Below are 20,783 nucleotides of genomic sequence, written 5' to 3'. Positions count from 1 at the left end.
AATTTTCTGAGGAACCTCCACACTGCTTTCCAGAGCGGCTGCACCAATTTGCATTCCCACCAACAGTGCAAGAGGGTTCCCGTTTCTCCACATCCTCTCCAGCATCTATAGTCTCCTGATTTGTTCATTTTGGCCACTCTGACTGGCGTGAGGTGATACCTGAGTGTGGTTTTGATTTGTATTTCCCTGATAAGGAGCGACGCTGAACATCTTTTCATGTGCCTGTTGGCCATCCGGATGTCTTCTTTAGAGAAGTGTCTATTCATGTTTTCTGCCCATTTCTTCACTGGGTTATTTGCTTTTCGGGTGTGGAGTTTGGTGAGCTCTTTATAGATTTTGGATACTAGCCCTTTGTCCGATATGTCATTTGCAAATATCTTTTCCCATTCCGTTGGTTGCCTTTTAGTTTTGTTGGTTGTTTCCTTTGCTGTGCAGAAGCTTTTTATCTTCATAAGGCCCCAGTAATTCACTTTTGCTTTTAATTCCCTTGCCTTTGGGGATGTGTCGAGTAAGAGATTGCTACTGCTGAGGTCAGAGAGGTCTTTTCCTGCTTTCTCCTCTAAGGTTTTGATGGTTTCCTGTCTCACATTCAGGTCCTTTATCCATTTTGAGTTTATTTTTGTGAATGGTGTGAGAAAGTGGTCTAGTTTCAACCTTCTGCATGTTGCTGTCCAGTTCTCCCAGCACCACTGTTAAAGAGACTGTCTTTTTTCCATTGGATGTTCTTTCCTGCTTTGTCAAAGATGAATTGGCCATACGTTTGTGGGTCTAGTTCTGGGGTTTCTATTCTATTCCATTGGTCTATGTGTCTCTTTTTGTGCCAATACCATGCTGTCTTGATGATGACAGCTTTGTAGTAGAGGCTAAAGTCTGGGATTGTGATGCCTCCTGCTTTGGTCTTCTTCTTCAAAATTACTTTGGCTATTCGGGGCCTTTTGTGGTTCCATATGAATTTTAGGATTGCTTGTTCTAGTTTCGAGAAGAATGCTGGTGCAATTTTGATTGGGATTGCATTGAATGTGTAGATAGCTTTGGGTAGTATTGACATTTTGACAATATTTATTCTTCCAATCCATGAGCAGGGAATGTCTTTCCATTTCTTTAAATCTTCCTCAATTACCTTCATAAGCTTTCTATAGTTTTCAGCATACAGATCCTTTACATCTTTGGTTAGATTTATTCCTAGGTATTTTATGCTTCTTGGTGCAATTGTGAATGGGATCAGTTTCTTTATTTGTCTTTCTGTTGCTTCATTGTTAGTGTATAAGAATGCAACTGATTTCTGTACATTGATTTTGTATCCTGCAACTTTGCTGAATTCACGTATCAGTTCTAGCAGACTTTTGGTGGAGTCTATCGGATTTTCCATGTATAATATCATGTCATCTGCAAAAAGCGAAAGCTTGACTTCATCTTTGCCAATTGTGATGCCTTTGATTTCCTGTTGTTGTCTGATTGCTGATGCTAGAACTTCCAGCACTATGTTAAACAACAGCGGTGAGAGTGGGCATCCCTGTCGTGTTCCTGATCTCAGGGAAAAAGCTCTCAGTTTTTCCCCGTTGAGGATGATGTTAGCTGTGGGCTTTTCATAAATGGCTTTTATGATCTTTAAGTATGTTCCTTCTATCCTGACTTTCTCAAGGGTTTTTATTAAGAAAGGGTGCTGGATTTTGTCAAAGGCCTTTTCTGCATCGATTGACAGGATCATATGGTTTTTCTCTTTTTTTTTGTTAATGTGATGTATCACGTTGATTGATTTGCAAATGTTGAACCAGCCCTGCATCCCAGGAATGAATCCCACTTGATCATGGTGAATAATTCTTTTTATATGCCGTTGAATTCGACTTGCTAGTATCTTATTGAGAATTTTGGCATCCATATTCATCAGGGATATTGGCCTGTAGTTCTCTTTTTTTACTGGGTCTCTGTCTGGTTTAGGAATCAAAGTAATACTGGCTTCATAGAATGAGTCTGGAAGTTTTCCTTCCCTTTCTATTTCTTGGAATAGCTTGAGAAGGATAGGTATTATCTCTGCTTTAAACGTCTGGTAGAACTCCCCTGGGAAGCCATCTGGTCCTGGACTCTTATTTGTTGGGAGATTTTTCATAACCGATTCAATTTCTTCGCTGGTTATGGGTCTGTTCAAGCTTTCTATTTCCTCCTGATTGAGTTTTGGAAGAGTGTGGGTGTTCAGGAATTTGTCCATTTCTTCCAGGTTGTCCAATTTGTTGGCATATAATTTTTCATGGTATTCCCTGATAATTGTTTGTATCTCTGAGGGATTGGTTGTAATAATTCCATTTTCATTCATGATTTTATCTATTTGGGTCATCTCCCTTTTCTTTTTGAGAAGCCTGGCTAGAGGTTTGTCAATTTTGTTTATTTTTTCAAAAAACCAACTCTTGGTTTCGTTGATCTGCTCTACAGTTTTTTTAGATTCTATATTGTTTATTTCTGCTCTGATCTTTATTATTTCTCTTCTTCTGCTGGGTTTAGGCTGCCTTTGCTGTTCTGCTTCTATTTCCTTTAGGTGTGCTGTTAGATTTTGTATTTGGGATTTTTCTTGTTTCTTGAGATAGGTCTGGATTGCAATGTATTTTCCTCTCAGGACTGCCTTTGCTGCGTCCCAAAGGGTTTGGATTGTTGTATTTTCATTTTCGTTTGTTTCCATATATTTTTTAATTTCTTCTCTAATTGCCTGGTTGACCCACTCATTCATTAGTAGGGTGTTCTTTAACCTCCATGCTTTTGGAGGTTTTCCAGACTTTTTTCTGTGGTTGATTTCAAGCTTCATAGCATTGTGGTCTGAAAGTATGCATGGTATGATTTCAATTCTTGTAAACTTATGAAGGGCTGTTTTGTGACCCAGTATATGATCTATCTTGGAGAATGTTCCATCTGCACTCGAGAAGAAAGTATATTCTGTTGCTTTGGGATGCAGAGTTCTAAATATATCTGTCAAGTCCATCTGATCCAATGTCTCATTCAGGGCCCTTGTTTCTTTATTGACCGTGTGTCTAGATGATCTATCCATTTCTGTAAGTGGGGTGTTAAAGTCCCCTGCAATTACCACATTCTTATCAATAAGGTTGCTTATGTTTATGAGTAATTGTTTTATATATTTGGGCGCTCCGGTATTTGGCGCATAGACATTTATAATTGTTAGCTCTTCCTGATGGATAGACCCTGTCACTATTATATAATGTCCTTCTTCATCTCTTGTTACAGCCTTTAATTTAAAGTCTAGTTTGTCTGATATAAGTATGGCTACTCCAGCTTTCTTTTGGCTTCCAGTAGCATGATAAATAGTTCTCCATCCCCTCACTCTCAATCTAAAGGTGTCCTCAGGTCTAAAATGAGTCTCTTGTAGACAGCAAATAGATGGGTCTTGTTTTTTTATCCATTCTGATACCCTATGTCTTTTGGTTGGCGCAATTAATCCATTTACATTCAGTGTTATTATAGAAAGATATGGGTTTAGAGTCATTGTGATGTCTGTATGTTTTATGCTTGTAGTGATGTCTCTGGTACTTTGTCTCACAGGGTCCCCCTTAGGATCTCTTGGAGGGCTGGTTTAGTGGTGACAAATTCCTTCAGTTTTTGTTTGTTTGGGAAGACCTTTATCTCTCCTTCTATTCTAAATGACAGACTTGCTGGATAAAGGATTCTCGGCTGCATATTTTTTCTGTCTAGCACACTGAAAATCTCGTGCCAATTCTTTCTGGCCTGCCAAGTTTCAAATTTTTTTTTTTCAACATTTATTTATTTTTTGGGACAGAGAGAGACAGAGCATGAACGGGTGAGGGGCAGAGAGAGAGGGAGACACAGAATCGGAAACAGGCTCCAGGCTCTGAGCCATCAGCCCAGAGCCCGATGCGGGGCTCGAACTCACGGACCGCGAGATCGTGACCTGGCTGAAGTCGGACGCTCAACCGACTGCGCCACCCAGGCGCCCCTGGCCTGCCAAGTTTCAAAAGAGAGATCAGTCACGAGTCTTATAGGTCTCCCTTTATATGTGAGGGCACATTTACCCCTTGCTGCTTTCAGAATTTTCTCTTTATCCTTGTATTTTGCCAGTTTCACTATGATATGTCGTGCAGAAGATTGATTCAAGTTACGTCTGAAGGGAGTTCTCTGTGCCTCTTGGATTTCAATGCCTTTTTCCTTCCCCACTTCAGGGAAGTTCTCAGCTATTATTTCTTCAAGTACCCCTTCAGCACCTTTCCCTCTCTCTTCCTCCTCTGGGATACCAATTATGCGTATATTATTTCTTTTTAGTGTATCACTTAGTTCTCTAATTTTCCCCTCATACTCCTGGATTTTTTTATCTCTCTTTTTCTCAGCTTCCTCTTTTTCCATAACTTTATCTTCTAGTTCACCTATTCTCTCCTCTGCCTCTTCAATCCGAGCCGTGGTGGTTTCCATTTTGTTATGCATTTCGTTTAAAGCGTTTTTCAGCTCCTCGTGACTGTTCCTTAGTCCCTTGATCTCTGTAGCAAGAGATTCTCTGCTGTCAGCTATACTGTTTTCAAGCCCAGCGATTAATTTTATGACTATTATTCTAAATTCACTTTCTGTTATATTATTTAAATCCTTTTTGATCAGCTCATTAGCTGTTGTTATTTCCTGGAGATTCTTCTGAGGGGAATTCTTCCGCTTGGTCATTTTGGATAGTCCCTGGTGTGGTGAGGACCTGCAGGGCACTTCCCCTGTGCTGTGGTGTATAGCTGGAGTTGGTGGGCGGAGCCGCAGTCAGACCTGATGTCTGCCCCCAGCCCACCGCTGGGGCCACAGTCAGACTGGTGTGTGCCTTCTCTTCCCCTCTCCTAGGGGCGGGATTCACTGTGGGGTGGGGTGGCCTGTCTGGGCTACTTGCACACTGCCAGGCTTGTGATGCTGGGGATCTGGCGTCTTAGCTGGGGTGGGTAGGCAAGGTGCACAGGGGCAGGAGGGGCAGGCTTAGCTTGCTTCTCCTTAGGTGATCCACTTCAGGAGGGGCCCTGTGGCAGCAGGAGGGAGTCAGATCCGCTGCCGGAGGTTTGGCTCCGCAGAAGCGCAGAGTTGGGTGTTTGCGCGGAGCGAGCAAGTTCCCTGGCAGGAACTGGTTCTCTTTGGGATTTTGGCTGGGGGATGGGCGGGGGAGATGGCGCTGGCGAGCGCCTTTGTTCCCCACCAAACTGAGCTCTGTCGTCAGGGGGCTCAGCAGCTCTCCTTCCCTTTGTCCTCCAGCCTTCCCGCTTTCTGAGCAGAGCTGTTAACTTATGACCTCCCAGACGCTAAGTCGCGCTTGCTGTCGGAACACAGTCCGTCAGGCCCCTCCGCTTTTTGCAAGCCAGACTCGGGGGCTCTGCTTGGCCGGCGAGCCGCCCCTCCGCCCCGGCTCCCTCCCGCCAGTCCGTGGAGCGCGCACCGCCTCGCCGCCCTTCCTACCCTCTTCCGTGGGCCTCTCGTCTGCGCTTGGCTCCGGCGACTCCGTTCTGCTAATCCTCTGGTGGTTTTCTGGGTTATTTAGGCAGGTGTAGGTGGAATCTAAGTGATCAGCAGGACGCGCGGTGAGCCCAGCGTCCTCCTACGCCGCCATCTTCCCAGTTCAGTTCTATTTTTAATCTTTTGAGGAAACTCCAAACTGTTTTCCCGAGTGGCTGCACCAGTTTGCATTCCCACCAGCAGTGCAAAAGGGTTCCTCTTTCTCCACATCCTTGCCAACATCTGTTGTTTCCTGAGTTGTTAATTTTAGCCATTCTGACAGGTGTGAGGTGGTATCTCATCGTGGTTTTGATTTGTATTTCTCTGATGATGAGTGATGTTGAACATCTTTTCATGTGTTTGTTAGCCATTTGGATGTCTTCTTTGAAAAGTATCTGTGCCTTCTTCCCATTTCTTCACTGGATTATTTGGTTTTTTGGCTGTTAAGTTTGATAAGTTCTTTGTAGATTTTGGATACTAACCCTTTATCCGATATGTCATTTGCAAATATCTTCTCCCATCCCATCAGTTGCCTTGGAAAAGGCTTCTCTAAGAGATTGTGACCTTCCTTTCAGAAGGGTGTAGTGGGACATGTGTCCCAAATTCTCCATGTGAACTAATGCTTTGCTAACTCTGTACACCATAAGGGTTCTTCCTATGAGTGGCTTTTGAGAACATATTCACTACCTCTTTGCCAAAAAATAAATCTCTATTGAGCTCGAAGTTATATATCGCTGATCTTATAAACACAAGCAAACATTATGAATGTTTGTTTTTCTTTAGTGATAGCGGGCTCCTTCCCTTTAAAAAAAATACAAAAACAGAGGGTGCCTGGGTGGCTCTGTTGGTTAAGTATCCAATTCTTTTTTTTTTTAAGTTTATTTATTTGAGAGAGACAGAGAGACAGTACAAGAAGGGGAGGGGCAAAGAGGGGGGGGGACAGAGGATATGAAGCAGGTTCTGTGCTAACAGCAGAGAGCCTGACATGGGGCTCGAACTCACAACCGACTGAGTCACCCAGGTGCCCCACATCCAGCTCTTGATCTCAGCTCTGATTTTAATCTCAGGGTTGTGAGTTCCAGCCCTGCATTGGGCTCCATGCTGGGTGTGAAGCTTACGTAAAAAAATATATATATACACAAAACACAAGAGCTTCGGAATCTTTTAACAAACACCATATGACTGCTCAGCTCTGATATCTAATACATGTAGCATGTATTTTCTTATATTAAAAAAATGTTTCTCAAATCTACAAAAAGGAATTCCAGAAATACAACCAGACTTTATCACCCATGCTATCACATACAGAGACTCCGTGGATATTTGGGATGAACAAATATTCCCAAACTTCAGTTTATACATTCATTGTAATACTAATCCCTTAATAAAGTTTCAAAACGAATGGGGATTTAACTAAATTCTCCTTTCTTACTTTATGATCAGATAGAGATTAAATGGGAACAGCATGATAATTAAAGGCAGATAACATAAAACAATAGTGAAAATATCAATGGGATAATCATGACTGGAATATTCAGGGACTGACCCTGGTATTTTGGTTAAGTCCTTGGGAATGCCTCCTCTTTTGAAATGTCTTTTACCCACATCACTTACATGCCTTCCCTTCTTTGTTGAGGGAGAGATTTGTGATATAAGAATAAAGTTATCAAGATAGTAAGGTTCGGGGTAGACCAACTAGTTAAGTTAGAAAGATTTACGGATAGGGGCACCTGGGTGGCCCAGTCAGTTGAGCGTCTCACTCTTGATTTTGGCTCAGACGGTGATCTCACAGTTGTGAGCTCCAAACCCACATAGGGTTCTGTGCTGGGTGTGGCGCCTGCTTCAGATTCTTTCACTTCCTCTCCCTCTGCCCCTCCCCCTCCTCTCTCTCTCTCTCTTTAAAAAAAAAAAAAAGAAAGAAAGTTTTGTGGATATTTGAGAAACCTCATTCAAAGAGCCCAACCCCATAAAATATCAAGAGAGTTCCAGGACTCCTTATTAAATGTTCCTTCTAAGTATTTTCTTCTGGTGTTTCAGACATCTCATGAAAGAACCTGTAGTAAATGATGATCTTCCAAGTCGTATACTCTATGGAGCCATCAAGGTGAAATCAAGAGTGATAGAGCTCACAGAAACTTCTGCCATCTTTGAAGATGGAACAGTGGAGGAGGATATTGATGTCATTGTCTTTGCAACGGGATATACTTTCTCTTTTCCCTTCCTGGAAGAGTCACTTGTTAAAGTAAAGGATAATACGGTCTCACTGTATAAGTACATGTTCCCTCCTCACCTGGAGAAGTCAACTCTGGCATGCATTGGTTTCATCCAGCCCCTAGGCTCCATTTTCCCAACTGTTGAACTTCAAGCTCGTTGGGCAACCAGAGTTTTCAAAGGTACGTGAGGGGCCAAATGAGGGGCTGAGGGTTTTACACCTGATGGAGCTTGCTCAATAGTAAGTTTAGACACAGAGGTTGACAGTAAGAATGTGGCCAAACTTGGGCTGCTCTCGTGAGATTAACATCCTAAAAAGTTAGTGGAGAATTTTCAAAGTAGCAAATACAGAGATAAAATAATACTAAATATCTGCAATCATCCTTTTAAAATATTAGAAAGTTCATAGAATTTCAATTGTCATAAAGCTAAGTACATACTATCCTTTCCTGGAATCATGAGAGAATAGTTGAGAAAAAAAAGATCTATGACTCCCAGTTTTACCTAGATGATGTTTATAAATTCCTCTGAATACATGCAAATCCAGAGACCCAGGGCCTTTCTGCATTAACTCCAAATTAACCCTTAGTATTATTTTTTAAATTTTTTTAATGTTTATTTATTTTTGAGAGAGAGAGTGAGACAGAGTGTGATCAGGGGAGGGGCAGAGAGAGAGGGAGACACAGAATCTAAAGCAGGCTCCAGGCTCTGAGCTGTCAGCACAGAGTCTGACGTGGGGCTCGAACCACAAACCGTGAGATCATGACCTGAACCGAAGTCAGAAGCTCAACCAACTGAGCCACCCAGGTGCCCCAGCCCTTAATATGTTAAGAAACTCAACCTCACAGGTCCTTACAAAGTCATAAAGCTATTGAAAGTTTTCTGTCTAAGTATCTGTACAGCCTTTTGCATTCCTCCCTGACCCCAGGGTTCAAATTCAGCTCAACCAAAACTCATTGAATACCTAGCCTTGTGCTGGAACCTGGTGAAATAGACAGAAAATTTTTTTTTATTTGAGAGAGAGAGGGAGCACACACAAGTGGGGGAGAGGGGCAGTGGGAGAGAGAATCTTAAGCAGGCTCAGTGCTCAGCATGAAGCCCATTGATCCCATGATCCTGGGATCATGACTGAGCCGAAATGAAGAGTCAGATGCTCAATTGAGCCACCCAGGCAACCCTAGAGAGAAATTTAAACAGATCATTTCCACATACTAAGAAAAATGCTTTGGTAGAAGAATGCATGGAGGGTATAGGAAGAAGAGAAAGGATGCTTAGCAGCAGCAGAGTGGGGTAAAGGAGGGCATGTGGTCAAGGAAAACTTCCTAGATGACCAGGTTTCTCAGGTGCAAAAAAGGGAATCACTTGAGCCAAAGCACAGAGGCATGATGGATGTGGAGAATTATAAGCTGTCTGTTGTTCCCAGAACCTGACACATGAGGCAGAGAGGGGTGAGAGATTATTCTTTCTGGAGAAGGGGCCAGGACACAGGAGCCTTTGTAAGGCATGCTAAGAAGGTTACAATACAAAACTTAGGTCAGCGCTTTCCAAATCTGGCTACACATAAAAATCATCTGGTGGACCCTTAGGGACCCTGATTAAGTCTGGCTTGAGGACCTAGAATCTCCATTTTAGAAAGCTTTGCAGCCAGAGGACCCAATGAGAGGTTATAAGCAAAGAAGAGACATTATCAGATTTACATTTTCAATAGATTAGTTCAGCATTAGTGTGGAACATAGATTTGAAAGGAGAAAAGAATGAGGTCTTGGAGACCAGTGAGAAGGCTGGTCTGCAAGTCTCTACTGAAACACGATGTAGCTGAGCCAGGCAGAGAGAAAGTAGTGAAGGTGATAGAAATGTGAGAAATAATTAGGGATAAAATCCTCAGGACATAATGATCAGCTGAATGTAGAAAATCAGAGAGAGAGACAGGAATCACAGATGACTTTCAGATCTCTAGTATGGGAACTGGGGGGACAGCAGGGCTATGAATAGAGAGGACAGAAGAAGAAGAAGGGAAGAGAGAGGATGTGTGGAAGAAGATGTAAGTCTGACCAGGAGGGCTTTAATGACGCGCTTGGTTATGGACTCGTTGACTCTGGTATGTCTGATGACCAGCGATATCCAGGGGAGACTGACCATTTCAACATGCCCAAGAACACCCGTGGACAGAGATGTAATCACAAGCACGTAGTGATAACTCCTACATCAATCTACTTTCTCTGTCCCCACTGCTCGACCTTACCTCCACCAGGCTTACTTCAACAGCCTCTTAACTGGTCTCGCTGCCACTAAACTCACTTCCCTGGAGCCCATTTTCCAAAATTCAGCAGCTAGAAGAATCTTTCCAAAAGGCAAATCTGATCTTGTCACCACCTGCAGAAAATCCTCCCATGGCTTCCTATCACCTTCAGGATACAGCTCAAGCCACCTGGCGTGGCTTCCAGCTCTTCAGGCTCACCTGCCTTCTCCAGCCACTTCTCTTACTCTCTCCACCTCAGAGTTCACACAGTAGCCCACGCTCCCCTTACGGGCAGCATCACCTAGAACTCAAGAAGAGCAGCACACCCCAAAGTTCAACAACACAGCAGCCCTGACTGGCGTAACAGGGGTCAGAGGTTAATGGTGGGAATCAAGTACTAGATAAAGCAAGGATACTGAACCAAACCCACTACTCAAACCAGCCTTTTATTTCTAGGCTTGTGTACCTTGCCCTCAGAGAGGACTATGATGGCGGACACTATCAAGAGGAATGAAAAAAGAATAGATCTGTAAGAATTTTTTTTCTAATTCTTTACACAGAGCAGTGTTTCTCAAAGCATAGTGATCTGACTACCCACAAGAACCACCTAGCTGTTTCTTAAACATTTCCTGGGTCACAACCCAGACCAACTGAATCAGAACCTCCAGATGAGACTGGAAACCTGTATTTTTATGTTCTCCCTAGGTGATTCTTATACATATTAGTTTAAGAACCAACTACGTAAAGCTAGAAGTGTTACCAAATCAGGACATTTTTCCTGGACTTAATTTTATCCGGCTTTGTGTGATGCCTGTGTTCAATTGCATATCTTCTCAGGCTGCCCGCTCTCTGTGGTTAGAGAGGAAATTGGATGGGGCAGTGATGGTGACAATGGCCTGAGTGTCTCTGGAAGGATAGCTGGGGGATGTCCTATCAAACTAAATTATAAAAGGAGTTGATGTGAAAGTTCAAAGAAGCATACTTTGTGATACGGTAGAATGGGGTTCAGTAGTGATCAAGCACCCTTGGACAGTTGACTTGGGGGCCTCATACATAGGGGTTTTCTCATGGTTAAATTCTAATTAATCTAACATTTACTGAGCATCTATTACATTCCAGCCACAGTGCCAAGTACTTTCATAATTTAGCAGGTAAATATTAAGTATCTTTTCTGTGCAAGACACTGAGCTCGGATTTCATCTGCATTCGCTCATGAATCTTTGCAGCCATCTTGATTAATTTGTACTTGCCTGGAGAATTGAAGCTACTCACTAAATACCAAGTAATAATCCTGGTCTTAAACCTTGTCACATTCCCAGAACTGCCATGAATTCATGACTATTCCTTTCACGGCCTACTCTCAATCTGAGATCTGGGCCCTCTAATGAGATAAGCTCACACCTTCCACTGGCGATTCATTCAAAACTCATTTATTCATTCACTCAGCCCTTCTTTCTTTCAACAGCCCTCGAACACCTACTGTTCTTATGTGACTTATAACATTTTGTGAATCTGCCCTCTCTGCGTTCTTCATTAAGGTTTGGAAAGAGTCAGAGTCAGACACTGCAGACCGATTATATCGACTACTTGGACGAGCTCGCTTCAGAGATAGGCGCGAAGCCAGACCTCCTGTCTCTCCTGCTAAAAGATCCCAAACTGGCCGTGAAGCTCTATTTCGGACCCTGCAACTCCTACCAGTACCGGCTCACTGGGCCTGGGCAGTGGAAGGGAGCCAGAAGTGCCATTGTCACTCAGAAAAAGAGGATACTGAAGCCTTTAAAGACACGGGCACTAACAACCTCATCTAATTTCCTAGTTTCCTTCCTGTTGAAAATCCTGGGGCTTCTTGCTATTTCTATGGCCTTTTTTTTCCAGCTTCAGTGGTTCTAATCTGTCAGAGTAAGGCTTTTGACTTTAGTGTCAGTCAGCTCCTCTTTAAAAACAAAAAAGGCTAAAAGAAAAAATATTAAATCTAGATTCTATGTTTCAGAGCTGAGAGGAACAGAGAGGTGGTTGTAGAGAATTAGCAGAATTAGGTCCGTGTAAAACACCAAAATGGCGTCATGAAATTTCTTGGCCATTCCAACCTTTCCTCAAGTTCGCCAGATTCTCCAAAAGGACAAATAACATGGCCATGTACATAGTGCTGCCAGCCCTTACATAACACAGTTGTGTGGAAAAAAATAGAAATGCACAGAATGAAAAGCAGGCCCCATGGCTTAAAACATTGGAAAATTTCAACAGTGAGTAAATATCTAATCCCCTGCATGATCCTCTTAATAGTCCCCTTACCCAGACTGTATTTGGTAACAAAGTCCTTGGGTGTTACGTCATGCTCCATTTGCTTAGTGGGGCATTGCTCAAAAATCCTGGAGATAACAATGAGAGGATAGACTCAAAAAACGATGGCAATGATGTGACAGACTTCTAGCACCTCATGTTGAAAGCTGAGCCAACAGCCACGTTTCTGATACTTTGACATAAAACCACTGTAAAAATAAAAATAAACATGCCATAATAGCTATATACATATTTAGTACTTACCACTGACCAGACATTGTGCTAAGTGCACAGTATAGTATTTACTTCATTTAATTCTTGCGATAATTTTGTTAGATGGGTGTGGCTATCATACCCACTTGTCAGATGATGGAACTGAGACTCAGAGCATTTGGGTAACATGCCCAAGACCATACAGCTGGTCTTGTCATGGAGCTGGGATTTGAACCCAGTTTTGCTTGACTCTAGAACTGCAGATCATAACCTTTCTGCAGAATCTACTTATTGACAAAAGCCCTTATTATTGATCAAGTACTTATTAACAGTTAATTTTCTTTATAATCATATATATGTTGCTTTGGGAGGAACTTAACACAGATAATAGCACTCTTCTTGCAAATATGATCAATTAATTTTTTTTGGAGTGAGAGAGAGAGAGTACATGAGTGGGGAAGAGGAGTAGAGGAACAAGGGGAGAGAGAATCCTAAGCAAGCTCCACACTTCGCGTGGAGTCCAATGTGGGGCTTGATCGCACGACTGTGAGATCACGACCTGAGCTGAAATCAAGAGTCAGATATTCAACCAACCAAACTATCCAGGCACCCCCAATTAATTGATTCATAATATTTGGTTTATAGTCCAGCTAGATCTAAAAAGCATTTGAAGGGATTAACAGTGCGAGACACCTATACAAGAACATTTCAAATAGCCACTGACATTTTGAAAAAATAAGCACCAAGGAAGAAGTATATGTTCCAAGTAGATGAAAAGCATTATAATGATTGAGCCTTGTATATAGCTCTAACTTTATAATCAAGGCAAAGGCAAAACAATATGTAATCTCCGTCATCTGATGAAAGGAAGCATACCAGTTTTTTAGGAGACACATTTTCTTGGAACTGAAATCTAAAAAAAGACACAAGCAATTCAATGTCAGTAAGCTTTGAGCAACATAATAAACATCCAGTTTATCTGTCCACTACAGCCATTCTTTCCATGAAGTGTGCTTTGGGAGATAAACTATGCCCTAAACCCAGACCAAGGCCTTCTGAAGAGGGAAAAGGTCAGAGATTAGAGATTTAGACAAACGTCTCCTCTTACTTTTCCAAAGCCTTTGTGGACACTGTTCTTTACTTGGGCCTGGATTTGTTTCTGAAGTGCCTAGAGCAATGTAATGACAATCGCTATCAGTGGAAGCTTTATTTCTTTAGAGTCCATTGAAATAACACCACCATTTAAATGCCACATTTGTTGGGGCGCCTGGGTGGCGCAGTCGGTTAAGCGTCCGACTTCAGCCAGGTCACGATCTCGCGGTCCGTGAGTTCGAGCCCCGCGTCGGGCTCTGGGCTGATGGCTCAGAGCCTGGAGCCTGCTTCCCATTCTGTGTCTCCCTCTCTCTCTGCCCCTTCCCCGTTCATGCTCTGTCTCTCTCTGTCCCAAAAATAAATAAAAAATGTTGAAAAAATAAAAAAATTTAAAAAAATTAAAAAAAATAAATAAATGCCACATTTGTTTTCATTGCTCCTATAAGCAGTTTCCTTTGAAAAAATTGCAGATGGTATGTATACTTCTTGATTAAAAACTGATTATTTTGCTAATTATTAAAGATGATTTGCAAGCCTTTAAATCATTAATAATAATAATAGAATTTATCAATCTTGTATAGCAAGAGAAGGTGAACTACTTCCGGTAGGTTAAATCCAGTGTACTACCTATTTCTATAAATAAAGTTTTATTGGAACACAGTCACAACATACATTGACGGTCTGTGGCCGCTTGCAAGCTACAATGGCGGAGTTGAGCAGCTGTGATAGAAACAGTAGGACTCACAAAGCCTAAAATATTTTACTATCTGGCCCTTTAGGGAGAAAGTTTGCCAATTTCTTTGTCGTCCCAATTATTTTTCATAACTTGCTTCATTCATCGTTACCACTACCAGGGAAGTAACTATGGTTATTATCCTACTTTTACAGTGGAACGAATTGAGAAACAAGTGTCAGGTTGATACTGAATCAGTGGGGAAAATAGCTCCATTAGGACAAAATTATTATTAAATGTATAACCTTGAAAATTTTAGAAAGAGGATGATCTCTTGAAATCTTTCCAAATATTCTGAAATCTTTTTAAAAACATAAATAGTTCATTTCCAGAGTCTGAGATTCACTAAGGAAGACTCATCCAAGTTTATTCTTCTGCCTCTATATACCCTGAAACAGGAAACTATCCCAGACAAACCACCTAGGATAGTTTGTTCCAAACTACAACCCACAGACTATCTCAGGGAGCTTCTAGAAGTGCAGATTCTTGGAGGAGGAATTAAGATGGCAGAGAAATAGAGGGACCCTAAGCTTGGTGCATCCCTCTAACATAGCTAGACAGTTATCAAAGCATGCTGAACACCCAAGAAATCAATCAGACGTCTGAGAGAACAAAAACTGGTGGTCTACAAGTAGAAAAGCCACCACCTTTTGGAAGGCAGGAAGTGCTGAGCGTTGACTCAGGGGAGATATAACTGTGGGTACACCAGCGGGGAGGGAGCCCTGCTCATGGAGACTACCACAAAGTATTATAAGCAGCAGGGCACAAAGTCTGAGTCTTCAGAAGTCCACTACCATGGGACGTGCCTGACTTAAAGGTACTCGGGTGGCAAAGCAAGGCGGAGTCCCAGCAGTGACAGTATGGACTGAGGATCCCCTGGGTCGCAAGAAGAATGGATGGCTCCCACATGCTGCACTGTTCCCAGGCACAGGAGCAGGGTCTCTGGCTGAGGGCAGTGAGCCAGGGTGCCAGCTTTCTGCTCTACTTTGCTATAAACTCTGAACCACTGCATGATCATGTGATCACTTTCCTAGCATGGGCTGGCAAACACTTGTGCTGTTGCACAAGTATGGCAAGACCCTCCCCCAGAGGAACAGCACCGGTCCAGGCTGCAAAAGTTTCTAAAATTTGGAGTTTTGAAACTCAGTCACACGCCTGCGATAAAAGAAGCTCGGACACAGGCAGGGTGAACGCAGGGTCCTGACAGAAACCAGGGACACAAGAGGGATGACTGATTGCTCTTCTGTGAGGGTTCCCCCAAAGAGTGGGGGGGCACAAACTTTCAGCTCCAGAGCTAAAGAATGTGGCACCACCATAGTCATCCGACCCATCAGCGCTGTAAGTCTTCAAGGAGCAAATCAGCACCACCTAGTGGAGGCCTAAGCTACCTACACCAAGCCTCACCCACCCTGTGCCCTGGAGGTGCATTTCCACTGAACAAGACAGCAGGAGAATGAGCCCAGCATTCCCCTCCCCCAGAAGACCAACACAAACAACTCACTCACACCAAGTCTACTGATCATAGAGTGAGGCAAGCTTCAGCCCTAGGGGAAATAGGATCTCACTTCCTTTTTACTTATATTCTTTATTTTATTTTTTTCACTTATTTTCTTATTCTTTTCTATTCCTTATTTATTTATTATTTTAATTTTTATTTATATATATATTTTTAATTTTTTTGTTTGTTTTCATTTCATTTCATTTTATTTATCTATAATAAACAGTGTGGGGCGCCTGGGTGGCGCAGTCGGTTAAGCGTCCGACTTCAGCCAGGTCACGATCTCGCGGTCTGTGAGTTCGAGCCCCGCATCAGGCTCTGGGCTGATGGCTCAGAGCCTGGAGCCTGTTTCCGATTCTGTGTCTCCCTCTCTCTGCCCCTCCCCCGTTCATGCTCTGTCTCTCTCTGTCCCAAAAATAAATAAACGTTGAAAAAAAAATTTTTTTTAAATAAATAAATAAATAAAATAAACAGTGCAGCATGTTGGAGCCACCCACTCTTCTTGTGACCCAGGGATCCTCAGTCCATACTGTCACTCCTGGGACTCCGCCTTGCTTTTGGGTGGTTGGGGGGGCAATATAGACTGTTTTAAAAAGCAGACCAAAACACAGCCAGGATCTAGTTTTGGGGTTTTTTAAATTTTTTTTCCTTGTTTTTTTCTTTGTTTTTGTGTGTGTGTGTGTGTGTGTGTGTGTGTGTGTGTGTGTTTTGTTTTGTTTTTGTTTTCTTCCCTTATTTTTTTCCTAGACAAAATGACGAGATGGAAAATTCACCCCAAAAGAAAGAACAGGAAGTAGATCTCATGTCCAGAGATTTAACCAATACAGATATAAGATGTCTGAACTATAATTTAAAATAATGATTATAAGGATTCACTGGGCTTGAGAAAAGCATAGACGACACTAGAGAATCCCTCTCTTCAGAGATGAACTAAAATCTAGTCAGGCTGAAATTAAAAATGCTATAACTGAAAATGCAAACCCATAAGGAGGCCATAAAAATGAAGAGGGATAAAACAGAGGAGTGAATCAGTGACATAGAAGATAAAATTATGGAAAATACTGAAGCTGAAAAGAAGAAGAAAATAAAGGTAATGGATCATTAAGGCAGACTTAGGGAACTCGGTAACTTGTTAAATGGAATAACATTTGTATCATAGGAGTCCCAGAAGATGAAGAGAGAGAAAAAGGGGCAGAAGGTTTATTCAAACAAATTATCGCTAAAACTTTCCTAATCTGGGAAAGGACACAGACATCAAAATCCAAGAAGCAGAGAGAACTCCCATGAAAGTCAACAAAACCCAACCATCACCAAGGCATATCCTAATCACATTCACGAAATACACAGACAAGGAAAGAATCCTGAAAGCAGCAAGGGAAAATAGTCCTTAACCTACAAGGGAAGATAGATCAGGCTCACTGCAGATCTGTCCACAGAAACTTGGCAGGCAAGAAAGGAATGGCAGGAATATTCAATGCGGTGAATGGGAAAAATGTGCAGTCAATAATTCTTTATCCAGCAAAGCTGTCATTCAGAATAGAGAGAGAGAGAAAGAGTTTCCCAGACCAAAAAAAAAAAAAAAAAAGGAAGAAAAAGAAAAAACTAAAGGAGTTTGTGACCACTAAACCAGTCACAAATTTTAAGGAGGACTCTGAGTAGAGGAAAAAAAAACCTAAAAGCAACAAGACTAGTCACTGATTCACCATTGTTGGCAGAGAAAGGACCCATTCCAAGTAAACTATTTGACCTTCAGTAGGCACGGTACCCTCTCCACCTGCCCCTTCAGTACTACTAGTCTGCAGGTGTGTTCTCACAAAAAGAAAAAGAACAACCTCAATGTGAAAGGGACTTAGGGAGTTACCCACTCTTAGGAATATCAGTCAACCAATCACCATCAAGAAAGGCACCTGTGGAGCCTCTTGATGCTTTCTTCTGGGGGAGTGGGAGAGCTGAGGGGTAGGGACTTGTGGCTGTCTTTAATTTTTAGAGGGAGAAAGAAAAAAATTGCACTGGGTGGGTCTAATTTACTAAAGCTAAGTAAATTCTACACTCTCTTTCAACTCCGCTCCGCATCAGAGCAGGGTGGGGGAGGGAGGGTGGGGAGACTTCAGAAGATAATTTAGAAATACAGTGAAGGAGCCAGAAACATCATTCTAGTGCATCCATCAATAGAAGCCAGGTATGGTGCACTAACAACCAATCCCCAAAGCTCAAAACCTTGCAATAAGACAAAGATCCTTCCTCTTTCACGTTATGTATCCACTGGAGGCTAGGCTCTGCTCATCAGAGTCACTCAGGCATCCAGGCTAATGGAACAGCCTGGTTGAAAGTCTGAAAGTAGCTATAGCCACCGTGAAGAAAAAGAAAGTGCTCTCTGGTCTTACACTGGCAATTAACAGCTCTGAGCCCAGAAAGGACATATGTTACTTTGGCCCACATTTCACCGACCAGAACTAGTCACATGTTCCCAGCCAAGAGACCAAGATACCAAGAAGCTCTATCCTACCATGCACCCAGAAGGCAGAGTCCAAAATACTTCCTAAAAAGCATGATTGTCTACCAATCTGGCTTCCTAGGGCTCAAAAAGGGCCTGGATAGCTTTCTCCATTCCATGGCCTCAAGCACAGCTAATTTACAATAAGCCCTAAAAATAGCAGAAAGTAAAGGTGTCACTGAAAGCCAATCTTCTCATTTTTAATTACAAGTCTCTTGCTAATTAAGAAAAATGAGATGATCTGATCAATGATCATGTTTAGGCTCAAGCAACGTTTTAAGTTCTTTGTTTCTACTTATGTCAGCGGCATGCCTGGTAAGGGCTAGTGACCTTACTACTAGGTATGTGCCAAAGATGCATGTACATATCAAGGTAAGTGCCTACGCCAAGTGTCCATCAACTGATGAACGGATAAAGAAGATGTGGTATATATATCCAATGAAATATTACTCAGCCATCAAACAGAGTGAAATCTTAGGGCACCTGGATGGCTCAGTTGGTGAAGCATCTGACTTCAACTCAGGTCATGATCTTACAGTTCGTGAGTTCAAGCCCTGCCTTGCTCTTTCTGCTGTCGGCACAGAGCTCACTTTGGATCCTCTGTCCCCCTCTATCTGCCCCTTCTCCCCCTCCTCCCTCAAAAGTGAATAAACATTTTTTTAAAAAAGAATGAAATCTTGCCATTGTCAATGATGCGGATGGAGCTAGACAAATATCATATGATTTCACTCAAATGTGAAATTTAGGAAACAAAACAGAAGAACATATGAGTGGGGGGGGGGGGAAGAGAGGGAAGCAAACCATAAGAGACTCTTAACAATAGAGAACAAACCGAGGATTGATGGAGAGAGGTGGGAGGGGGATGGGCTAAATGGGTGATGGGTATTAAGGAGGGCACTTGTTATGATGGGTGTTACATATGAGTGATGAATCACTAAATTCTATTCCTGAAACCAACATTACACTATATGTTAGTTAACTCGAATTTAACTAAACTTTGGGGTGGGGGAGGTAAATGCCTAAGTACTGGGGTTTGGAACACTAATTGTGGCCCTAGTTCTCAAGGTGTCCCTGACTTGACGTCAAAGATACTCTGGTTTTTAAAAATATGCTTGAACTAATACCACTTTTGAGGGCTCCCTTTCTGGGTAAAAACTAAGCTTTGAAATGATTCAAATATTGTCCTCATAGCTGCAGGAAGGCAGCTGAACTCCACACAGCTAACAGTGCTGTCTCCGTGCCAAGTCTTTCGCCAGAAGCAAGGTAAAGGGTAAGCCTAATGAGCCAGCAACAAACTGGGTGATACACAAAGCCGTCTAGATACAGAGCTGAAGGGTGTGGTTATACCATAATGAAAATCAAGAAAAAGATTTATTCTTCCAGAACCTTCTCCCTGCTTCAATCTTACCAATCGGTCCTGACGTTTACTCTCTGTGCCTGTGGGAGTCATTTCAATACCACAAGTCAATAACCAAGACACCTTATCTGTCCTGGCAATGACATCATTATCACCTTCATTGCAGCCACTCAGTGTTTACTATGTAAAAAAATCTCTGCGTGGATTATCCCATCTAATCCCCACCACAACCATCTGAGTTAGGTATTATTATGTTTATTTTAATTGAATAAGCTGAAGCTTTAAAAAGTTATATAATTTTCCCAAGATTATTCTGGTAATAACTGGTGAAGAGAGTACTCAAACCCAGGACTTGTGACTCCAAAAGTCATGATCTACCCAGATGTTTGTTACATTTCCCAAATGTCTGGGCAATCATCTGTGCTTAAAAAGTCTTTTAAAAATGAATTTAACAATGTGGGTGATGTATGGTTTAAAAATAATAATGTGAAGGGCACCCAAGTGGCTGTCAGCTAAGCGTCTGACTCTTGGTTTCGGCTCAGGTCATGATCTCATGGTTTGTGGGTTCAACATTCCCTCATTGGGCTCTGTGCTGACAGCACAGAGCCTGCTTGGGGTTCTCTCTCTCTCTCTCTCTCTCACTCTGCCCCTCTCCTACTTGCTCCCTCTCTCTCGAAAATAAACAAACATTAAAAAAAAACAAATAAATAAAAACAATGTTAAATGGATCAAAACTTTAAAAGTGAACCTTTGGTATAGCAGCTATTGACATGATTGTCTTATTTGTTCCCTTTGAACAGTAAAGTTGATGAACAGTTAAGATGCCGCTGTGACTCACTAAGTTAATTTCTATTCTGCAGGGTGAAGTGTGAGTCTAAAGGGCATAGCACCCACCAGGCAATGTTTTTCTCTTAGCATGATTGTACCATTAATCAAGTTAAAATGTAAGCAAAGACTAACCTTAGGTCCCAAATTCTGCATAACATTCCTTATCTCTTAGACCCAGTTCATCCGGAGCCAGGGCCTGCTAGGACAACATTGGCTTGTGCTCATCCATTTCAATTCCTGCTGGCTCCAGAGTCCAAACTATAGTGGGGACCATGGGAATTCCAGGTACATTAAAGTAACTACATAAAGTAAGTAACCAGATATAATCTCTGATTTCTTTGAATTAGGGAGGTGGGACCCAGATTTTTTCTG

At 42.2% G+C, this 20,783-nt stretch overlaps 2 protein-coding genes across 6 annotated transcripts in view; both read left to right on the top strand.

Annotated features, from left to right (window-relative positions):
- Nucleotides 1-13,393, top strand: part of FMO2 (flavin containing dimethylaniline monoxygenase 2) — a 36,922-nt gene extending 23,529 nt beyond the window's left edge. For all 4 annotated transcript variants that reach the window (XM_086694416.1, XM_086694415.1, XM_025926335.2 and 1 more), the window contains 3 exons: nucleotides 7,504-7,859; nucleotides 10,373-10,445; nucleotides 11,455-13,393. In XM_086694416.1, the coding sequence (XP_086550542.1) occupies nucleotides 7,504-7,859; nucleotides 10,373-10,445; nucleotides 11,455-11,806 (781 nt within the window). In that variant the 3' untranslated portion in view covers nucleotides 11,807-13,393. The remainder of the gene's footprint in view (nucleotides 1-7,503; nucleotides 7,860-10,372; nucleotides 10,446-11,454) is intronic.
- A 7,162-nt stretch (nucleotides 13,394-20,555) lies between these two features.
- The window catches only part of FMO1 (flavin containing dimethylaniline monoxygenase 1), a 32,325-nt gene continuing 32,097 nt past the window's right edge, over nucleotides 20,556-20,783 (top strand). Inside the window, exon 1 of one of the 2 annotated variants that reach the window (XM_025926195.2) lies at nucleotides 20,556-20,706. The gene's annotated coding sequence lies outside the window, so the exon portion shown is untranslated. The remainder of the gene's footprint in view (nucleotides 20,707-20,783) is intronic. The other variant, XM_025926194.2, reaches the window with a different exon arrangement.

Source organism: Puma concolor, chromosome E4 (genome assembly GCF_028749965.1).
Source record: "Puma concolor isolate L17-30 chromosome E4, mPumCon1.1.hap2, whole genome shotgun sequence".
Lineage (NCBI taxonomy): Eukaryota > Metazoa > Chordata > Mammalia > Carnivora > Felidae > Puma > Puma concolor.
The sequence above is the reverse complement of the archived record's forward strand: the minus strand, read 5'-3'. Positions and strand labels throughout refer to the sequence as shown.